At 47.4% G+C, this 21474-nt stretch overlaps 3 protein-coding genes and 1 pseudogene across 4 annotated transcripts; all 4 read left to right on the forward strand.

Annotated features, from left to right (window-relative positions):
- Positions 1-473: 473 nt before the first annotated feature.
- LOC117859970 (protein HVA22) lies at positions 474-1890 on the forward strand. Of its 2 annotated transcripts, none has more exons than XM_034743174.2 (5): positions 474-856; positions 995-1021; positions 1100-1222; positions 1319-1502; positions 1626-1890. In XM_034743174.2, the coding sequence occupies exons 1-5, from the start codon at positions 810-812 to the stop codon at positions 1647-1649; spliced, it is 405 nt and encodes a 134-aa protein (XP_034599065.1). In that variant the 5' UTR covers positions 474-809; the 3' UTR covers positions 1650-1890. The 2 variants fall into 2 exon arrangements, with proteins under 2 accessions (XP_034599065.1, XP_034599066.1); XM_034743175.2 differs by having other exon boundaries at positions 475-856; positions 1319-1506.
- A 1708-nt stretch (positions 1891-3598) lies between these two features.
- LOC117859969 (phosphatidylinositol 4-kinase gamma 7-like) lies at positions 3599-5676 on the forward strand (annotated as a pseudogene).
- Positions 5677-11084: 5408 nt separating this feature from the next.
- Positions 11085-12997, forward strand: LOC117862111 (uncharacterized). The gene has a single exon (XM_034745621.2). The coding sequence runs from the start codon at positions 11169-11171 to the stop codon at positions 12678-12680; it is 1512 nt and encodes a 503-aa protein (XP_034601512.1). The 5' UTR covers positions 11085-11168; the 3' UTR covers positions 12681-12997.
- A 3219-nt stretch (positions 12998-16216) lies between these two features.
- Positions 16217-18200, forward strand: LOC117859540 (STOREKEEPER protein). Its single transcript, XM_034742666.2, has one exon. The coding sequence runs from the start codon at positions 16451-16453 to the stop codon at positions 17888-17890; it is 1440 nt and encodes a 479-aa protein (XP_034598557.1). The 5' UTR covers positions 16217-16450; the 3' UTR covers positions 17891-18200.
- The last annotated feature ends 3274 nt before the right edge of the window (positions 18201-21474 follow it).

Raw genomic sequence — 21474 nt, forward strand, 5'->3', positions numbered from 1 at the left:
AAATCAAGGGGAAGCGGGGGGGTATTTAGGGAATCGGATGCTCTTCAATCTTCAGCATGGCAGTTTGTTCTCCATATTGCTTCAGTCTACAGTTTTTTTCTTCTTCTACCAAAATGTTGTTGTATTAAACTCTCCTAACAGTATGTATTCTCGAAGAATGACAACGCTCCATATGGCCCAAAGCGGCCCACCCCATTTGGACGAATAATAAATTCAGCAACGGCCACAGATAAGTCACGGCCTCACGGGGCCATGGCGCCATGCTCCCTCCTGCTGAGCCTGCGCAGGTGGTGGACACGAGTGCCGTCGGTCATCTTGCACGTGTCGCCACATCGCCACGTGCCACCCTGCCTGAGAGGACCGGCCGGAAGTCAAGGACCCAGACCGACCGACGGGCACGCGCAAAGCGGCGAGCGACCCACCCACCGTAAAGTCACCCGACCTACCCATCACTTTACTTGGTGCCGCTGCCGCCGGAGCCCGAGGGGGCCTTTCGATAACGTACAGGTTCGCGTCCTGCGACGGTGATCCATACTACCCTCGAGCTCGAAGTGATCCCTGGACGCCACGTCCAAGCCAAGCACCCGATGCCGTCGCCACCTGCCGCTCTAGCGGTATAAAAAAGGAGCCTATCCCCTTTTGCAACCCTACTGAATCTCCGCTGTCCCATCCGCCGAAGAAATCTCTACTTCTCAAAGACGCTTCGCTGCCGTCTACTAACTTGAAGCCAACGCAGGCGTCGGTCTAGTCACTGTGTAGAGAGTTTTGTTGGGCGTTGAGCAGAGTCGTTTGATCGATCCGAAGGAAAAATGGGCAAGTCGTGGGCGCTCATCACCCACCTCCACACCGTCGCCGGGTATGTAGAATCTCTACATCTTACCAAGCCGTCTCGTCGATCGTTTCGTTCTCCGTTTTCTTCCGATCATTTTTGCGAGTGTGCAAGCCGTGTCTGATGCTCTCTGTGTTGTTTGCTGCTCCTCTGTTACGTTTGCAGGCCGAGCATCACCCTGCTGTACCCTCTGTAAGTGATTTATCCATGGAATTTACTTGGGATTACTAGGAAGCCTCTTGACTACTAGCACTGATGGTGTTTGTGCAGGTACGCGTCGGTGTGCGCGATGGAGAGCCCGTCCAAGGTGGACGACGAGCAGTGGCTGTCCTACTGGATCATCTACTCCTTCATCACCCTCCTCGAGATGGTCGCCGAACCCGTCCTCTACTGGTAACTAAGGCCGTAAGCTGGAGATCAGCCGTTCATCGTGTTCCTCGTGCTCAAATCTGACGCCCGATCTCTTTGAATCTGTTCTAAAATGCCCAGGATACCGATATGGTACCCTGTGAAGCTGCTGTTCGTGGCGTGGCTGGTGCTGCCGCAGTTCAAAGGCGCCTCCTTTATCTACGAGAAGCTCGTCAGGGAGCAGCTGAGGAAGTACCGCGCCAGGCACCTGCGCACGGGCGCCGCCGCGGCCGCCGCCGACGACCAGAAGGTGCACATAGCCAAGGTAGGTAAGAATCCGATCGAACTCCCATGCTTTGTAAACCTGTTTGTACTACTGTTTTCTTGCTACCTGCCGTGCGTGTTAATTTTCTTATGTTTCTTTTGTTGAAAAAAAAAACAATTGCAGACTGAGGGCGACCATCTGCAGTGAAGGCGACGAGATCGGACAGAGACCAGCAAAAACTTCTGTAGATTCAGTGCTGCTCGTGTATCCTAGCTAGATATATCGCTGTTCAGTGGACGTTCAACACACTCCTTCATTTGGCGCGCATCATGTATGTGAACTCCGAAGTGTGTTCGTGACCCCGTACTTGCACGAAATGCTTCTGCTGTGCGATAAGGTGTATACAGTTCTCGGCTAAGTATACGTTGTGTTGACCTCGTATGTTTCAGTTTTTGTTTTTCTAGTTTTGTCTATATCCATAGATATAGACATATATACACATAAATATAGTGTAAAACTATACCACGCAAATATCTCAAAATGACCTATGACCTACAATGCATCTAGGAATGATCTATGAGTAGTCGAACCTAGGTTGAACTCAGGAAAACCAGAACAATCTACAATTTAAAAATTAAAACTAGAACAATCTACAATTTGAAAATTAAAACGATGTACAATAATTTGAAAATTAAAACGATCTGAACGATCTACAATTTGAAAGTTAAAATCAGAACATTCTACAATTTGAAAATTAAAACGATCTACAACAATTTGAAACGAAAAACGGGGAGAGTAGTTCACGCATAGCATCCGCGCCAAGCTAGCTATGAAACTCTGTCCCATTAAGCAATGAGGACAGCGCGGATTAACGAAAGGAAATTTGAGCCTTACTTTAACGGAAGATTTAAGATAGTTCACTTTACAGTTGGTTTAGATCAAAATACTTTTTTTGAACTGAGTTTCCTTCTCTAGTTCTATTCATGGGAGATTATTTAGGACCTGTTTTCTTCCACCTTGCTAAACTTTAGTTGCTAAAAGTTGCTAAACTTTAGCAAAGCTATTTGGATACTATTGCTAAAAGGCATTTAATGAGCTGTAAAAGGATCTATCTACCCTTATTAAAGGTGCGCAGGAGGGGGAGACAAGCAATAAATTAGGGGTATATGTTGTCCAGCCCACCTTTTAGCAAGTTTTAGCAACCAAAAACTTGCTAAAGTGCTAAACTTTAGCAACTCAACTTTAGCAAGTTTTAGCAAGAGTGTTTTGCAGTTTAGCAGCTCAAAGTTTTAGCATCTAAAGTTTAGCAATTTGTTTTATTTTGAACTGAATCAGAGCTCCGGCCCAAGCACACGTTATTTGTTTTTTTATTCGGGCGAGAGTTGAATGGCCAATCTGTCACAGCTCTGGTATTATCTGTAGTGCCACACAAGGGCAAAAGCCATCAACAAAATGTCCTCTGTTATAGTTTGCTAACAAGCAGGGCTGAACAAATTGGCATAGAACTAATTGGCATACTTTAACATGATATAAAGTAATGTGTGTGTAAAGTAGTGTATTAGTCGCAAAGCGCAAGATTAGTGGTAGTGACGAACAAAATTAAGTGGAGGGATGTGAGGGGCATGTGCCCCAAACCTTCAAGTGGTAAAACAGGAATTAGTGGAAATTAGGATAATAGTAGTTAAAAATACACACAGAATTAATGTTTAGGAACATGGTGAGAAATGTTTACAACATGGTGAGAAACTCTACGTTCTTTTCAACTGCAATGCTGCATCACCAACTGCACATTGATAAGAAGATGCAGGCAAAACTATTGGCAAATATGATAGAATGCATGTCCGAGATACACGATTGATGAGAGTATAGTGGTGCTGAATTTCGCACATAGAGTTTTTAGAGAAAAATATTTTTTGGAACAAACTTATCCATGGCTCATATGAGTGAAGGAAACTAGGAAACTGTAGGAATCTTTACCTATTATTAAAGCAAGTAACGTCTCTGCTTGGATTTTTCGTCCGTCGGGCTATTTTGCAAAAAAGTCCCTCAACTTTCAAGGAATCAACCCGCAGTCCATATTCTAAAGAGAGGAATGGCTCGGGTGGAAAAAGAAGGGAAGGGAGGGGGTTAAACGGAAAAAAGCTTATAAAACAGAGAGGGGAGGGGGATTGGGCGTAGGCCGCCGCTCCTCCTGGCCGCGCGCCGTCGCACGCCTCCCTGCGCGCCTCGGTCCTCCCCGCACCCCGCGCCCCCGCCGAACTACGGCCCGGGCCGAATCGGGTAGGGTCAACGCCGGCGACGCCCAGATTGGCGGCGAGACGTCGCCTCCGCTTCGACCGCGGTGCCATGGATGGGGAGTAGGGAGAAGGTTTTATCGTGTCCGCGGGAGCCGGCGGCGGTGGGGTCGGATGCAGCGCCGACGGCAGTGAGCGGCATGCCCGAGGGTGGGAGACCGCGTGCGAGCGCACGCGCCAGCGACGGCGGCAACGGCGGGGTGCGTGGACAGCCGGCGGCCCCTCCTCTTCCTGCCTTCCTACGCCAGATCCGGCAGCTGGGAGAGCACACATGGTTGGCGGCAAGTAGCACAGCCAACAACAAATCCAGCTCGACCAGCCATGGATTCTTTCAATTGAGCTTCGATTTCAATCATTCGTGAGTCAATTCATTGTTTAGGCATCTGATTTATAGCCAGCACTTTTGATTTTCCATCGGTCACCGACCTCAAGGGCGGCCATCAGGGCGCGGCACAAGCGGCAGGTGCTCGGCATGGACTTGGACCGCGGGGACAACACGCACACCGTCAAGCGCTGGCTACAGCTCGCGCTCAACGTGCCCACCGGCGAGACCTCGCTCATGTTCGGTCACCGCGTCCTGGAGAATGACCTCTCCTCCATACGGTCGGACTCGCCGGTGCTGCTCACTAGGAACAGCATCAACCGGAGCTGTTCCACCCTATGCCTCTGCCCCATCTCCAAGGACTTCGAGCAAAAGGATTGCAGTGGCCTGGTTGAGATGCTCGGGTGTTCCAGCAGTTGTGATCGGGTGAAGCGCCTTGTCGAGGACGTGGTGACCGCTATCAGGAGCGGGGTGGATCCAGTCCCCATCAGCAGTGGCCTTGGTGGCTCATACTACTTCAGGAATGTCATCGGTGACAGGGTTGCCATTGTGAAACCGACGGACGAGGAGCCTTTTGCACCAAACAACCCCAAGGGGTTTGTCGGGAGGGCGCTTGGTCAGCCAGGACTGAAGAAATCTGTGCGAGTAGGAGAGACGGGATTCAGGGAGGTTGCAGCATACCTGTTGGACCATGACAACTTTGCCAATGTTCCAGCCACTGCTCTGGTGAAGATAACACACTCCATTTTCAACATAAATTGTCTGGTAAATGGGGGAATCCGTCTCCAACTAATGACCAGAAGAGTTAACAGCAAGATTGCTTCATTCCAGCAGTTCATTGCCCATGACTTCGATGCCAGTGACCACGGCACATCAAGCTTCCCTGTTGCTGCTGTTCATAGGATCGGCATACTAGATATCTGAATTTTCAACACTGACAGGCATGCTGGTAATGTGCTGGTGAGGAAGCTTAATGGTGGCACAGGTCGCTTTGGTTGCCAAACAGAGCTGTTCCCAATTGATCACGGCATGTGCTTGCCAGAGAACTTGGAGGACCCTTACTTCGAGTGGATACATTGGGCACAGGAATCGATTCCGTTTTCTGAGGAAGAACTCGAGTATATCAGAAATCTTGATCCAGGAAAGGATGTGATGATGCTGCGCAGAGAACTTCCAATGATACGTGAGGCCTGCTTGCGTGTCCTGGTCCTGTGCACAATCTTTCTCAAGAAAGCTGCAGCTTTCGGACTTGCTTGGCATAGATAGGTGAGATGATGACAAGGGAGTTCAGAGGGATGGAGGAGGAACCAAGCCAGCTGGAGGTTGTGTGTGTGGAGGTCAGGAAGAGAGTAGCAGAATGGGAGCCATTCTCTGCTACAGCTGAGCAAGAGGGTGACATTGATTTCCAGTTCTCGATGGATATGTTAGGAGAATACAATGATTTAATGCGATCGCCAAGATTCAATGGCTCAGGTTTCAACGGGTCGCCTAGATGCATGTGACCTGGTGTCGTCGTTTTTACTTCTCTGGCCTCCTTAATTGCTATGCCATGTTGGATTCCTGCTTACTTGGCACCCTAATCTATACATATATACATATACCTACCTATATATCTTTATTTTTTATCTTTATCTAATAAAACATTTAGCAAGTGGTCTGCATAACTTGAAACAATTAATGATCTGCTGATAATTTGAAGAACACTTCTTTTATTAAGTTATAATGGTACGCATGGGGCCGAAACCATAAAGAATCGAATGAAACAATTAATAATTATTCTCAAATTACGATATTCTAAATTAAAAACTAATACGGCAATACCATATTGTGAAGCGAAGGTAACATATTATGAACACGTATAATAATATGAGAGTAAGTAATGACCCGTAGCAACGCACGGGCATTTCTGCTAGTAATTTGCTAAAATCCGGTAGATCTTAAGTATAAGCAAATTTTAAATTTTACTGTCAAATACAAATACCTCAAACTTTTTAAAACTCTTCATGTAAAACAAGACAAAAAATCACAATAATCCTCTGAAACGTGGTGGGAAAATGGCAAAATCATAAAGTTATATGTTCTTTTGCAGCTAAATTAATATTGTTTAGTGTTCTTAATTGATTGGTATCTCTACCTACTCCCTCCGTCCCAAATTATAGGTTATTTTAACTTTTTAGATTCATAGATTTTATTATGCACTTAGATATACCCCTATGTCTAGATGCATAGTAATATCTATGTATCTAGAAAAATCGAAACGACCTATAATTTGGGACGAAGGGAATAATATTAAAAGACGGATCATATTTTACTTCCTATAATACCTCGCGCTCTCCGTATCTCATCCTTGATCCAGACTCTACCCATCTATAACATTATTTCACAACATGTAGACTCGACTACGAATATCGGGTCGTCCGTGCGCATTGTGCGAAGAAAAGAATTCGAATCGGCATCGAATCCACCTCACGTCTCACCGGCCAGCTGCAGGCTAGGTTCATGGCGCTCACAAAGCCAGCACGCATGCAGCAGTTGGTCTCCGTCACTCTGCGCGTCGGTCCCAGCTGCGTGCACCAGTCAGCTGGACGTGCGTTAGTGCATAGGCTTGTGTGGGTATGCCTGCCGGTACCCGGTGGCCCCCAAAACCATGCATGCGTGAAGTCATCCACAGCCTATCAGATTTAGCGAATTGCTCGGCACAAGCGAAAAAAAAGCAGCATGCAAGCTACTGCTTGTCTTCGAGGAGTACTAGAGTGTTCAGAGATAATTTTTATATTTGGATGCCATGACGTCATGACTTTTAAAAGGATAGATCGTATTCTCACGTATTGTCGGTAAGAACTATTTTTTTCATGAATTATAGGGGCCTGTTCGGCTGGATTTATAAGCCGGTTGAAAAGCTGAAACGGCTGATTTGTTGTGAGAGAAAACACTGTTCAGTGGCTGATAAGCCGGCTGATAAGCTGAAGCGAACAGGCTGTAGATGTGTCACACATATAATTTTCTCCAAATTTTATGGTGGTTCAGCTTTTTGTCTCGAGCTAATGAACACATGAACAAACTAGGGAAGAAATCAATCGATTGGGAGCTATCCAATCGACTACAACATACCTCCCCATTCCGATGGCAATCCTGTCATCCTTCTCGCCATCCCACGGTGTCAAGGATCTACAAAGACATCACCATTGATGTCGGTGCTTATTGTTGGCCCCCCTCACCCACAAGGAGCGCTACACATGGGTCCTAATGCTCCACTCCTAAGTCCTAAACCGCACCTTTTCCCCGTAAACCTCTCCCTTTGTCTTGCCCTAGGTCGGTCATCGCGCGATTCTGCGATCCCATCATCACTTCTTAGCACCCAACCGTTGCTTCCTTGTAAATGCTCATTTATCACATGTAAATACTTATTTTAGACCTTGGTTTTAATATAAATTATGTTACATTTAGTAATGTGATAATATACCAAGTGGTGTTCATCCGTTACGACTCACGGGCATATTTGCTAGTAAAGTTAAAAAGAGGTATAACGTAGTTGGTCGAAAGCAGGGGTAAAATACAATCCCCCTCTTCCTAAATATGCATGCGTGTTCTAAATATTTAGTTGACACACGCAATTCTATTTTACCACTACTCTCGATGGTTTCTAAAGGAATTTTTAGCCTAAAATTATGATAATAATGATATAAAATCTGACCCAGTATGTGATTAATACTTAGTCACTATGTAATGACTAGTAGTTAAAAAAACTGAAACAAGTAGGGTGTTGGCGTCGCCGGGTTAAGTAAAGACATACTCAACTACGAGAGAGGGCACCTGTTCTTCTTATCTCTATGTTAATCACTCCTTATTCCGTAAAGAAAAATAAGTTAAGTTCGTAGTTGAATGTATCTCTTATTTCTAGTTTATATTAAAAAATGCGTTTGTGTTAACCTGGCGAGCAGTTAGGAGAGTTGCCTAACTTACATGTGAAATATATACATCTTCATTTTCTTTTGGATGTCATTACTATTAATTAACTCATGCAAATACGGTGTCTAACAAAACATTCAAAATTTCAAGTTGTGAAAGGCTTATGTTCCTTTTTGTTTTTTACATAGTTTACATTTTTTATTTTTTAATGCCTCTCATATTGATATGTATGTAGTGTTCGTTTATGTACAAACATACACCAAACCTACACATGTACACCGCACTAACATTACTGATACCACACGTACACAAACAACCCTACAACTATGGGTCTGTTTGGGAAGGGGGTGTTAAAGTTTAACAGGGTGTTAAACTTTAACACCCTCAAATAAGGTGTTAAACTTTAACATATTGGGGTGTTTGGATGGTCTACTAAACTTTAACATCTTAGGTTAGAAATGACAATTATACCCCCACTCCCCCTCCTTCCTCCTCTCTCTTCTTCTATTCGTGCTCGCGGTGGCCTTCTATTCGTGCTTCCTCCTGTGCCAGCGACGTCGGGAGCAGCACGCGGCACCAGAGGTCGTCGCCGCCGCCGAGCTCGACGGCGTCTGACGCGATATACATCGACCCGCTCACGATGATGGTGGAGGTGGGCCGGCACCGGCCGCAGAGCCTCGACCTCCGCCCGCTCGTGCTCGTGAAGCAGCCGAGCCCAGACCTCCGGCCGTTGCCGCCACTGAGGCGGTCGGCGACGCAGCCACTGCCCCCGCCACAAGCGAATCCCCCACGGCCTGCTCGTCTGCCGCCGCCCCCACCGCCGCCGAGGCAGAGGCTGCTGCGACCGATGCCCACGGAGTCCCCACCCCCCGCTGTCCTTGCCAGTCCCACCAGCTCGTGCAGATCGAGGCCGGCGGCCTCGCCCGCGCCCACGACAACCCGCCGCCAGCGCAGGAGCGACGCAGACCGGCGGTGGCGGGCACAGCGGCGGCACGCGACGGGCGGACCGGTGGCGGCGCGCGACGCGCAGATCGGGGAAGGAAGATGGGGGCAGTGGAGGAGAGAGAAGAGGAGAGAGGGGGGGGGCAACCATGGAATAAGTGGGGAGGGGGACCACTTTTAACACCTTTGGCACATTTTAACACCCCCTCCATGTGTTTATGAAAAGAGAGGTGTTATTTAACACCACTCTTTTAACACAGGTGTTTGGGAGCCAAGGTGTTAAAAAGGTATTAAAAAAAATGGGGTGTTAAACTTTAACACCCCCTTCCTAAACAGGCCCTATATCTAGATACCTGACCGCATCCTTGAAGAGACCACCAGGACCATCTATAACGGGACGTCGCATTCCCTGTGTGGCTCCACGCGTGAGTGGAGACCAGCTCCGATGAGACACCAGTGCCCATCCAAGGGATCGAACGCAGGCGGCCCGCACTGCTAACCACTCAAGCTACGGCTCGTTATGGTACATAGTTTATATTGTTGTCTTAGAAAAAATTTATAGATTCAAAATTCTGGAGCCTACTAGTCTCTAACTTATAACAAATTATTACTTCTTTTAATCGGAAATATAAAATCCTACGGCATCGATCCGGTCTCCAATACCATACTTATTATGTAAAACAGAAAAGGATATATATGATGAAAGTATTTTTTTTTCCTCAGGTGTACAAAATTTATACATTTGCATTCGAAAGTAAAAGTTTTCATATAGGATAACTTTAATTAGAGCTACTACCTCCATTTTAAAAAGAGTCATTTATATGTGAACAAATATTTGTCATGATATACAGCCAGAGTGCATTTCTGGTTATACATCCTGACAAAATGTTTGTCCAAATATATAGTTAGAAATGCACTTTTTCAGGAGGGAGTATATATTTTCTTCGATAGATGAGATAGTAAGGGTCTGTTTGGATACTCTGTATTAAAGTTTAACAAGTGTTAAAGTTTTAACACTCTCAAATGGAGTGCTAAAGTTTGACACATTGAGGTGTTGGGATGGTGTATTAAACTTTAACACCTTTGATGGGAAATGACTCCATTGTCCTCTCATTTATGGCTGGTGCACTACCCCTCTTCCTCCTCTCCGAGTTTGGGTAAGAATCAAGTCAGGGCCGGCGGAGGTGTCGGGGCTCGGCGGAGGAGGCGGGGCCAGGCGTTGGAGGCAGGGTTGGCGGAGGCGGCGTGGCACGCTGGCAGAGGCGGCGCTCTTGCGGTTGGGGCGGGGCCGGCGGAGGCGGTGGGGCCGGGCGGAACAGGTAGGTGGCGGGTGGTGTAGCGGGGTGGAGAGAGAGGGAGGAGAGAGAAGTGGGCGATGGTGGGAAAAAGTGGAGAGGGGGATCACTTTTAACAAGTTTAACAACTTTTAACACCTTCTTGAGGTGTTTATGAAATTGGGGGTGTTAAACTTTAACACATCCCTTTTAACACATGTGTTTGGGAGGCAATATGATAAAAAGATGTTAAAAGTGGGGTGTTAAACTTCAACATCCCTATCCAAACAGGACCTAAGGTGCATGGTGTATCCCATCGCCATACCATACCACAATTAATAAAAAATGTGCTAAGGCACGGTTGCTTAAAAAACCATACCACAATTAATTAAGGGGGTGTTTGGATAATATATACTAAACTTTAGCAGTGTCACATCGGATGTTCGGTTGCTAATTAGAAGGACTAAACATGAGCTAATTATAAAACTAAATACAGAACCCCTAGGCTAATTCACAAGATGAATCTATTAAGACTAATTAATCCATCATTAGCAAATAGTTACTGTAGCACCATATTGTCAAATCATGAACTGATTAGGCTTAATAGATTCGTCTCGCGAATTAGACTCCATCTATGCAATTAGTTTTATAATTAACCTATGTTTAATACTTCTAATTAGTATCAAACATCCAATCTGACAGGTGCTAAACTTGGGCGTTTGGAATCAAACATCCCCTGGGTTGGTTACCTCTAAGCTACAGAGTCACTGACAGGCATAACCCAGTTTTGTCCGGATCCTTTGCGCCAGTGAAGCCTTCAGGTTCGGGAACCGAACGCGCCGCACCGCACCCTCAGTGCTCATGACCCACCCAACTCACCCCCCACCACCCCCCAGCAGGCAACAGAGATAGCGGCGAGGGGAGCAATCCAGAACAGGGATTCAAACCCAAAACCCTAAACCAACTCCTCCCCCCACTCGCCGGCATGGCCCCGAAGCGCCCGGCCGCCGCCGCCGACGCTGCGGCGGGGTCAGGCTCCGACGCCTCCGACGGCGGGGCGGGCGACGTCCGCTACAGCCGCCGCCGCCGCCGCCGCAACTCCCCGTCCCCGATCCCCTCCCGCTCGCCGTCCCGGTCCCGATCCCGATCCCGCTCCAAGACCCCTCCCCCCAACCTCCGCCCCAACGCCGCCGCGCTCTCCTCCACCCCCACCTCCGCGGGGGCCGACTTTGCGGCCGCATCCGACTCCGATGCCGATGCAGGCGGCGGCCGCGGCCGCGTCTCGTCCCCTAGGCGCAGGGACCGCAAGGGTGCCCCCCGCGACCGCCTCGACTCCGATGCGGACGCCGACGCTAGCGCCGGCGGCCGCGCCCCATCCCCGAGGCGCCGCCGCAAGCGCTCCCCCAGCTTCCACTCCGACTCGGACGCCGACGCCGGCGGCCGCGTGCCGTCCCCGAGGCGCAACCGCGAGCGCACCCCCCGCCTCCACTCCGACTCCGACTCCGACAACTCCGCGGCGGCCGCCGGCTCCGAGGACGACGGCGCCGGCGCGGGCGACGCCTCGTCGTTGCCCCGCGCGCGTCGTTCCTCCCGCATCGAGACCTCCAACATCAAGCCCGTCAGCACGCGCCCGATGGAGGCGCCCCGCCGCGCCCCCGCCGGGTCCTCCCAGCGCCGCTCCAAGCGCCGCCACAGCTCCCCGGGGCGGGCCTCCCCGGAGCATCAGAAGCGCCCTCCCCGGGTTTGGAGCCCTGAAGACGAGATCACCATACTGAGTGCCCTCGTTGAGTACCGTGCCAAGAAAGGCCAGCTCCCGGCGTCGATTCAGGACACAGGCAAGGTACACAGCCAGATTAGTGGTCAGCTCACTGCTAATGCGTCCACTACCCAGCTTAGTGATAAGGTTAGGCGCCTGAAGCATAAGTACAAGTTGCTGTTCACCCGTGCAAGGAATGGACGGGATCCTGACTTGCCAACGCAGCATGAGCGTGATGTCTATGAACTTAGCAAGAAAGTATGGGGATTTAAGAGTGGTGATATCTTAGGAGGATCTCATGCATATGAGGATACTGGAGATGCGGAGAGCAATGAGGAGCAGGAGATTGAAGAGAGTGATGATGCTATGGAGAATGGGTGGGAGCACCATGAACGGCCGGGCAAGAAACCAAAGGCATTTAGATTTGAAAATGGCAATGGCAATGCACTTGCGGCTGTGGGTAGGGCTAGCCATGGCAATGGTAGTGGGAGAGATGATGCTGAGAAGGGAAAACAAATGTACCCTTACCTGTGGGAGGCTGTTGCGGAGCTATCGAAGGAGCACCCGAGCGGACCAATATTCAGAAAGGCATTTGGTGTACTTGAGAAGTCAAAGGCACAAGCTATGGAGGAGAAGCTGCGGAAGTTCAGAATGTCAGAGATAAGGCAGCAGCTGCATCGGATGGACCTGATGAAGGAGACAATGCGGATGGTGCTTGATGCACTGGAGGGTTCATACTGATTAGGTTGAATTTGACGAACTGCTGGATTCTGGAATCTGTGGTTCGGTGAGTATGTTGCTCAAAAAGGGGGACCTAAGTCTTCCAGTTGCCTAGAATAGTCTTGGTCTAATGTTATGGATATATGGTTCGTTGTTCTACTTTTGTGGCGAAGGATATGATGTCCTTGATCCCAACTAAACCTAGATCAAGGAGTTATGAACGCTACTTGTTATCCACCCAAAAAGGTTATGCTTTATGTGCTTAGGTGCTAACTTATGCCTATTTGTCATGTTGCTGCTGCTATGTTTCTGTTTAATGTTAATTACATCTTTGGCTATATTCGTTTCAGTTTTCCCGTTTCAACTGCATCTGTGCATATGAATGTCATTGCATTTCATCGAGGTTGAATCTAGCTTGACATTAGCCAAAATTTTGCGACCCAGTGAACTGAACAATTACAAGCTTGTTGCTTGTTAGGTTCTTCCAACCGGAGGAAGTAAATCGGTGTCCGCTGAAATGATATATGTTGGATTGGTCAGGACTCAAGTGCAGGATTGCGAAATGCAATCAGATTTGTTGCTTGTAGTTATATTTACCCTTGATGTCTGTCATGTCACTCCCCTGCACTTATGGTTTGCTAGATTTGACTTACAGAATCTGAAAAGGCTTTTTCAAGTTTTTATATAGAATACTTTGGAAATTGTCTCACTGTACTGTTATAGGATGAGCCTATAGTGGTCAATCGCCCTTTTGTAAGCGATGTGACCATTAAGTGCTTGGAATTGGAGAATGTAGAAATCTGGATACCTGGAAAGATTATTTAGAGCTATCCTAGTCTTTTTTGTTCTGAATTGTCTCAGGAGTCGGTGCAGTGAAAGATGACTGGATGAGTTTATCAGGGATCTGCTTAGTGCTCAGATCATATAGCTTCGGGCCTAAGCAATATGGATGAAGATTATAGGGGTTCACATCTATGTGGATTATTATGCTTTTGTTGTCATGTTGGTGATTGGTTAGCCTAAAATGTTAAAGGAGTAAAGGGTATTCTTTTTGGGAATATTTTTTGGTTGATACTTGCAACCTGTTTGGATAGCACAGATTTGGGCCCAAACGGCTACCTAGAACAATCCATCTAAAGTTTGCTACTAGAAAGATAACCCCTCGCAAAAGGGGGTTGCAGTGACCAGGCCCGGGTGACTGTTTACCAAAAACATAGGTCTCAGCAAAGTCGTCCATCAAATGTGTCTGAAAAAGTTTGCAGTATATACGTGGCTAAGGGCATCAGTTGGGATATACTTTCTTTTCTGTTTTCTTTTTTCTTTTTTTGAAAAGGGGTAAACTTTTTGTCCATGTTATCTGAACCAACTAGAATCTTGTTAAGGATGATGAAACTTGTTCTTCTACTGGGATTGGATAATCGACATCTAGTTTTATTGCTTGTACAACACACTATTTGCATGAGGCTCCTGATTCTCTTGGGCTAGCAATCTATAGCATGTCAGGCCCTTCATTCTGCGACTCAGATAGGCTAGGATTCGTGCCTCAGCCGGAAGTTTTGTCAGGTGGGAAGGATGGAATTCAAATAGTTCATTTTGGTGACCTGAAGCCGTCAAGCGCTGCATGTGTCGCCTCAACTACGTTGTCGTGCATAGACAGCAGTTAATCTTGAGGCTTTGCTGTCTGATAGCTCGAACACGTTTCTCGTTATGCTTAATTGCAGATGCCACGGGAGCCCAGGACCTTTAAAACACACATCTTGTATCTTACGAGTACGGGGATGGTTGTTTCTTTAGTAGCTTCTAAAATTCCGGTGACATCGAATGTTTAGGTACTAAGTAGGAGTATTAAATATAAACTAATTATAAAACTAATTGCACAAATGGAGATTAATTTGCGAGACGAATCTATTAAGCCTAATTAGTTCATGATTTGACAATGTGATGCTACCGTAAACATGTGCTAATGATGGATTAATTAGGCTTAATAGATTCGTCTCGTGAATTAGCCTCCATTTGTGTAATTAGTTTTATAATTAGCTCATATTTAGTCCTCCTAACTAGCCTTCGAACATAAATTTTAGTCGGGACTAAAGATCCAAACACCCCCTAAGCTGCATTCGTGGTTGCGATTGGTACAGGAATTAGGAACACTTGCATATCTTCACACACTAGGGGTGTGTTTGGTTGCTGGTATGATTTGGTTCATGTATGGAATGGTTTAAAATAATAATGATCTGGGTGAATTGTACCAACCCATCCATGATGAAATTATCCTACTTAATATATTATTCTATTAAAACATGTGGAACAACTAAATTGTTTGAACCCCACTTCCATGATCATCCCTGCATGCATCAAGTGGTGCATGCAACTTAACACACTCTAGTATAACACCCGTGCTAATGCTACGGGAATATTTTGAAGCCAAATCAAACCACAACGATATATTGTTTATTGACAAATCAAATTAATAGCATAGCATTACATGACACTGTCTTTTATATCTAGCATGTGAAAAACGGAGGGAGTACAAATAATAAGGCTCAAGAACAACTGAACCACCAATGGTTCTTAACCAAGGTCAGTACTGCACCTCCCAAATCCCGACTATGTCCTGTGTCCTCAGTTGAATACACAACTCAAATCAGATTTGCCGCACAGGTCTTCAATCCTTGGCTAGCACCGATTTCTTTTCTTAGATGTTCTTCCATTATATGTTGACTTCCAGCTCTTTAACCTTTTTAAATGAGAAAAAATAGAATGACAAAAAAGGAAGCAACAAGGAATGAAACAAAATAGTGGCTGGACACAATTATTGACGAAGTTGATTTGATCAAATGGCAAATATGCAAATAGAGCAGTTACCTTCTGCTTACTTGAAGCACACCCTGCATATACAACAGAAAACTGATTTTTGCAACAATTTTGTTTTAATGTTTTCCAAATAGCATATGAATCAAGCATATCGATTATGTGACAATACCTGAAATCAAACTTTCCATTAATAAGCTTCACTACGTTTAATGACGAAAACCAAACTTCAGATGTAGAATCGGTGAGCTTTCAGGACAGTGGGAGCTTACCGTGTTAGGGGATGGGGATTTTGTCGAACATCTTTCAAGCAGTGGAGCTGTGGAGGCATTGTGGTTGCGTGACTTGTGTCATTGCTTTCGCTTGCTTGCACGCCTGCCATTCCACCCGTGGAGGCGGGGGCGAGGCCGGCGGGGACGAACCAAATAATATTGACCGGAGTGAGTAAACAGAGAGAGGATATGATGATAGAAGTTTGCCCTTCATTTCGATAGAGTTGATTTTTTGGTGCAAAGATTGGGGTGTACAGAAGAAAACCCATCTTTGTTGGGGACACAAGATTGTGCGGCCATAGAAAAAATCGAACTGGTGCATTAGCAGGGTAGAGTAGATGCACACGATCATGCACATACTAACATCTTGAAATAATCAAATATTACCCGGCATTAACGTTTCCGGTCACTGACAGTCTGACACCCTTCTTAAACCCAGGCTTGTCCTGGTCCTGCGTCACTGCTTCACACGAGCCGAACGGCGCCGGCACGGCGGCACTGCCGCGGTGCTGCCACACGCCCGCACACAGCCCAGGGATTGTGGGCTCACCGTGACATGGCCCACACGTCAGTGAGAGCCACCCCCACTCTCCTTTTTCGAAAGAAGAGAGAGGCAGAACAGAGCGGACCGGCGGCCGGCGACGGCGAGGCGAGCAATCCCGCACAGCTACCAAAACCCTAACAAACCCCTTCCCCCCACTCGCCGGCATGACCCCGGAGAGCTCGGCCGCCGCCGCCGCGACGGGGTCAGGCTCCGACGCCTCCGACGGCGAGGCGGACGCGGCCCGCTTTTACAGCACCCGCCGCAGCTCCCCCTCCCCTATCCACTCCCGCCCCCGCTCTCGATCCCGCTCCAAGACCCCTCCCCCCAACCTCCCCCCTACCGCCGCCGCGCTCCCCGCCGCCCCCGTCTCCGCGGGGGCCGATGTCGCGGCCGCATCCGACTCCGCCGCCGATGCGGGCGCCGGCGGCTGCGCCCCGTCACCGAGGCGCAAGGACGGCAAGAGTCCCCCCGGCGACCACCTCGACTCCGGTGCGGACGCGGACGCGGACGCCGGTACCGGCCGCAGCGTCCCTTCCCCGGGGCGCCGCGGCGAGCGCTCCCCCAGCCTCCATTCCGACTCGGACGCCGCCGCAGCCGGCGTCCGCGTGCCGTCCCCGAGGCGCAACCGCGAGCGCACCCCGCGCGTCCACTCCGACCCCGACTCCGACAACTCCATCGCCACCGCCTCGGAAGATGGTGGCGGAGATGCCAGCGACGCTTTCCCGTCGCCTCGCGCGCGTCTATCCACACACATCAAGACCTCCAGCATTAAGCCCATCCGCACGCGCCCGATGGACGTGTCCTCCCGCGATGCCGCCGCGGCGTCCTCCGAGCTCCGCACCAAGCACCGCCCGGGGTACCAGAAGCGGCCGTCACGGGTATGGAGCCCTGAAGACGAGGTCACCATACTGAACGCCCTCATTGAGTACCGTGCCAAGAAAGGCCGGCTCCCTGCGTCGTTTCAGGACACAAGCGATCTATACTTGCAGATTTTTGGCCAACTCACAGCTAATGTGTCCACTACCCAGCTTAGTGATAAGGTCAGGCGCCTCAAGCATAAGTATAAGTTGCTGGTCAAACGTGCAAAGCATGAACGGGATCCTGACTTGCCGACAGAGCATGACCATAATGTCTATGAACTTTGCGAGAAAGTTTGGAGATTGAAGAGTCTGGAAGGAGGGGATGCAGAGAGCAATGAAGAGCAGGAGATCAAGGAGAGTGATGAGGAAATGGAGAATGAACGGGAACACCGTGAACGCACGAGCAAGAAGCCAAAGACATCTAGATTTGAAAATGCCAATGGTAATGCAACTGTCACTGCAGTTAGGGCTAGCCATGGCAATGGCAGTGGGAGAGATGATGCTGAGAAGGGAAAACAAATGTACCCTTACCTGTGGGCGGCTATTGAGGAGCTGTCCAAGGAGCATCCTAGTGGACCAATATTCAGGAAGGCATTTGGTGTACTTGAAAAGGCAAAGGCAAGAGCGATAGAGGAGAAGCTGCGGAAGTTCAGAATGTCAGTGGTTAGGCTGCAGCTGAATCGGATGGACTTGACAAAGTTGTCCGTGGGGATGGTGCTTGATGCGCTGGAGGGGCCACACTGAAGGTTGGAATTGATGTACTGACTGATTCTGGAATATGTGGTTCGGTGAGTATGTTGCTCAGATAGGGTGACCTAAGTCTTCCAGTTGCTGCGAAGTCTCTTATTCTCGTGTTATGGATATATGGTTTGTTGTGTCAACTTTTGTGGTGAAGAATATAGTGTCCTTGATCCAAACTAGACCTAGATTAAGGAGTTATGACTGCTGCTTGTTATCCTCCCTGATAGATTATGCTATGTGCTCAGGTGCTAATTTATGCCTATTTGTCATGTCGAAGTTCTGTTTCTGTTTAATCTTAATTACTTTAGCCGTATTCGTTTCATTCCGTTCCAACTGCATCTGTAAATATGAACATCATTGCAAATCTACCTTGGCATTTACCAAAATTTTGTGACCTTAGACTATATGAATACAAGCTTGGTGCTTGTTAGGTCATTCCAGCCGAAGGAACTAAAATCAGTGTTCGCTGAAATGATATATGTTGGGATGGTCAGGACTCAGGATGCAGGATTGTGAAATTCATTCAGATGCATTGCTCGTAGTTATTTTATTTACCCTTGGTGATTCTCATGTCACTCCCATGCACTTATGGCTCGTTAGATTTGACTTACATTTGAAAATGCATCCTCAGGTTATATTTGATATAGGTTCTGTTTGGCAGTATTTGCAGCTCCAAGAAATCTTGGATCTAGATCTGGTGGTACGTCGAGAGCATTTAGATGAATTATTTTGTTTATAGTTTAGACTAAATATGAATATTTAGTCCACAAATTGCAGCTCCAACCTAGACCTCAGAGCTGGACCTGTCTGTAATGTTAAAGGATGCACCTATGATCGTCAATTGCTCTTTTGTAAGCAATGTGACCATTAAGTGCTTGGATTTTGGAGAATGTAGCAACTTTGGTGCCTGGAAAGATTATTTAGAGCTATCCAATTGTTTTTGTTCTATTCGGAATTGTCCCAGGTGTCGGCGTAGTGAAAGATGACAGAGTTAGTTCATCAAATTCCTGCTTTGATCGTATAGCTTCAGGGCTAAGCAATATGGATGAAGACTATAGGGGGTTCACTTCTATGTGGATTACTATGTCTCTTGATTGGTTAACCTAAAGGCTAAATTAGTAAAGGGGATTCGTTTTTGGGAATATTTTGTGGTTGAAAACCTGTAGGGGCTGTTTGTATTGGATAGCACGGATGTGGGCCTCAATTCCTAGAACAATCCATGTAATGAGTCTGAAATTTTTTTGCAGTATATACATTGGTAAGGGCATCAATCGGGATAACCGTTCTGTCCATGATATCTTAACCATCTGGGATCCTTTTTAGGACGATCTTCTTCTGCTGCTGGAATTGGTGCATAGTTTGTAGGAGGGACATCTGCTTTTATTGTTTATACATACTTATTTGTATGAGGCTGCTGAGTCCTGACACGCTTGGGCTAGCATGTCAGGTGGGAAAAGATGGGAGTTCATTTTGGTGACCTGAATTAGCCAAGTGCTGCATATGTTTCCCCAACTATGTTCATTTTGATGCTGGGATCTCAGTTTGGTTGCTATGAGCCTTATGGTTGAAGCAGGAAATTGTCTTAAGCTTCATCTCTGTATGGCTTAAGCTTGTCCTCCGGTATAGAGGAAGAGCTGCCAAGCTCTGAAGATGGTCTTCTGGAAGTTTTTGTGCATATCTTTTAGTTTTTTTTTTGAGGGGTGCATATCTTTTACGTAGTTCATGTTTTGTAGTAGGCTGCATATAAGTGTCGCCAGTCTGGAAATCGATAGGCCCTTGAGATGGGACTGAAGTACTGAACAGTACCTTTCCGGCATGGCCCAAAGTGACACGGAATCAGATCGTCTGCAGTCACCGCACCCACAGTGACAACTCGGCAGTCGACTCATCGACGCCGTCCGAAATCGATCCAACAGCGACTCAGACGAACCTCTCTCCCAGGTCACACAGCAGCAGGCCGAGTGGCCCATCTCGGCCCATAGCACCGAGCGGTCGAGGCGTCGAGCCTCTCTGCCGCCGTCGTCCTCGCTTGATGCAGGCCCTCATCACATGTCGACCTCCAGGAGGACGCGGCTGCCCTGTGGCTGTGGCTGAGCGCCTAGTGAGCGTTCCCATCTTGCCTGCGCGACTGCCGCCCATTCCATTGCCGTCGAGCTTTGGTCTCATGCCGCTCGGTGGTGAGACGAGGTGGAGCCTCCCAACGCATCGAGCTGCAGCTGCAGGGCACGGCCACAGAGCCACCAGACCACCCTGAGCGCAGCCAGGAAGCTCCATATGTTCTGTAGCGCAGCCAGGAAGCTCAAGCTGGAATGCTTTGCCTGGTATTCTTTAAACTGTGCAAGTGCTAGCAAGTTGGGCAAATTGTGCAGGTGCTAGCAAGTTGGGCAAATTGTGATGGTATGGGACACATCAAAGACTATAGAAATTGTATAGATGGCAAATTGTTTTCTAAATTGTGCTATCACTGGAATGAACAGAAATTTGCAGAACTCAAAATGTTGTATTGTTCTGTCATACTGAAACTCAAAATGTTGCAGAACTCAAATGCTCAAGTGCATTGATTTCTAGTACTAGTACAACAATTGATTTCTTCCTCAACTTGCTTGCTAAGGATGTCAAGTGTGTTGTTTACTAACAGCAGCTTGAAGTGCCAAATTCAAAAATTTGCGAGTCATGTCTTTGTAACGAAGCATATCATTTAATCTGGGATCCTCTACTATTACATATAGTTAGTGAGCATTTTAGCATCAACCTAGAATATGTTTGCTATTTGTTCTTTTGAATCCATCTATAATGCATATTGGAATGACGGGTTCTCGGCAATTCTATTTTAAAAATACATAAGCATGGTTCCTGCTTGACCATATGCCATCTCCCGTTGGTGCTTGCCCCATAAATAATTCTTGTGGTCATGAAGAGTGTACTGAGATTAAATGACCTGCCAACTTGGATACTAGCCAGCTCATGTGCAGCTTTAGGTCTAATTCCCGCATCGTCAGCTGTCTCAATTTCAAAACCTTGTAACTCTGAAATTTTCCTTTGAGACACCATCAAGTACGAGGTTTGTGGCAACTGAAGGATGTGGTTGTGTTCCAAAATCAGATCAGCCACTTTATAAGTTCCCTTCACCTGGTCCATTACAACAGCCATGGGAGCTTGACAATTAGTTCAAGTTTCAGCTCTTGGACACTTTGTTAGACGATCTCTTTTATCTTCCAATCTGTGACCTTCATTTGCACAAACATATCTACAAGACCTAACCTTCCCATCTGACTTCTTTTTGTCCGTGTACCTTTTTCTAACCTCAATTCCTTTTTGACCTCCATAGCTAATCCAAAACATCCACGCCTCTTCTATAGTGTTGAACTCCATGCCAACTTGAGGTACCAAACTAGGCAGCAAGCCCTCCCTACAAGCAAAAAAGACAGGTGATAATTGAACACCTAAAATCTATCTGATCTCGTAGTAAAGAAGCAACAAACGAAGGTCATACACACCCATTTTCTTCCATCTTGCAGATGCAGATTTCCTTCAAACTGAAGTTACATTCAATCAATTCCAACACAATCTAATGAGGGAGGTGGAAG

This window comes from Setaria viridis, chromosome 6, assembly GCF_005286985.2.
Source record: "Setaria viridis chromosome 6, Setaria_viridis_v4.0, whole genome shotgun sequence".
Taxonomy (NCBI): Eukaryota; Viridiplantae; Streptophyta; class Magnoliopsida; order Poales; family Poaceae; genus Setaria; species Setaria viridis.

Coding starts and splice junctions, on each gene's coding strand:
- LOC117859540 (XM_034742666.2), top strand. CDS start 16,451: ATGACCCCGGAGAGCTCGGCCGCCGCCGCCGCGACGGGGTCAGGCTCC.
- LOC117859970 (XM_034743174.2), top strand. CDS start 810: ATGGGCAAGTCGTGGGCGCTCATCACCCACCTCCACACCGTCGCCGG. Junction 1,022..1,099: donor ATCACCCTGCTGTACCCTCT/GTAAGTGATTTA, acceptor GTGTTTGTGCAG/GTACGCGTCGGTGTGCGCGA. Junction 1,223..1,318: donor GCCGAACCCGTCCTCTACTG/GTAACTAAGGCC, acceptor TAAAATGCCCAG/GATACCGATATGGTACCCTG.
- LOC117862111 (XM_034745621.2), top strand. CDS start 11,169: ATGGCCCCGAAGCGCCCGGCCGCCGCCGCCGACGCTGCGGCGGGGTCA.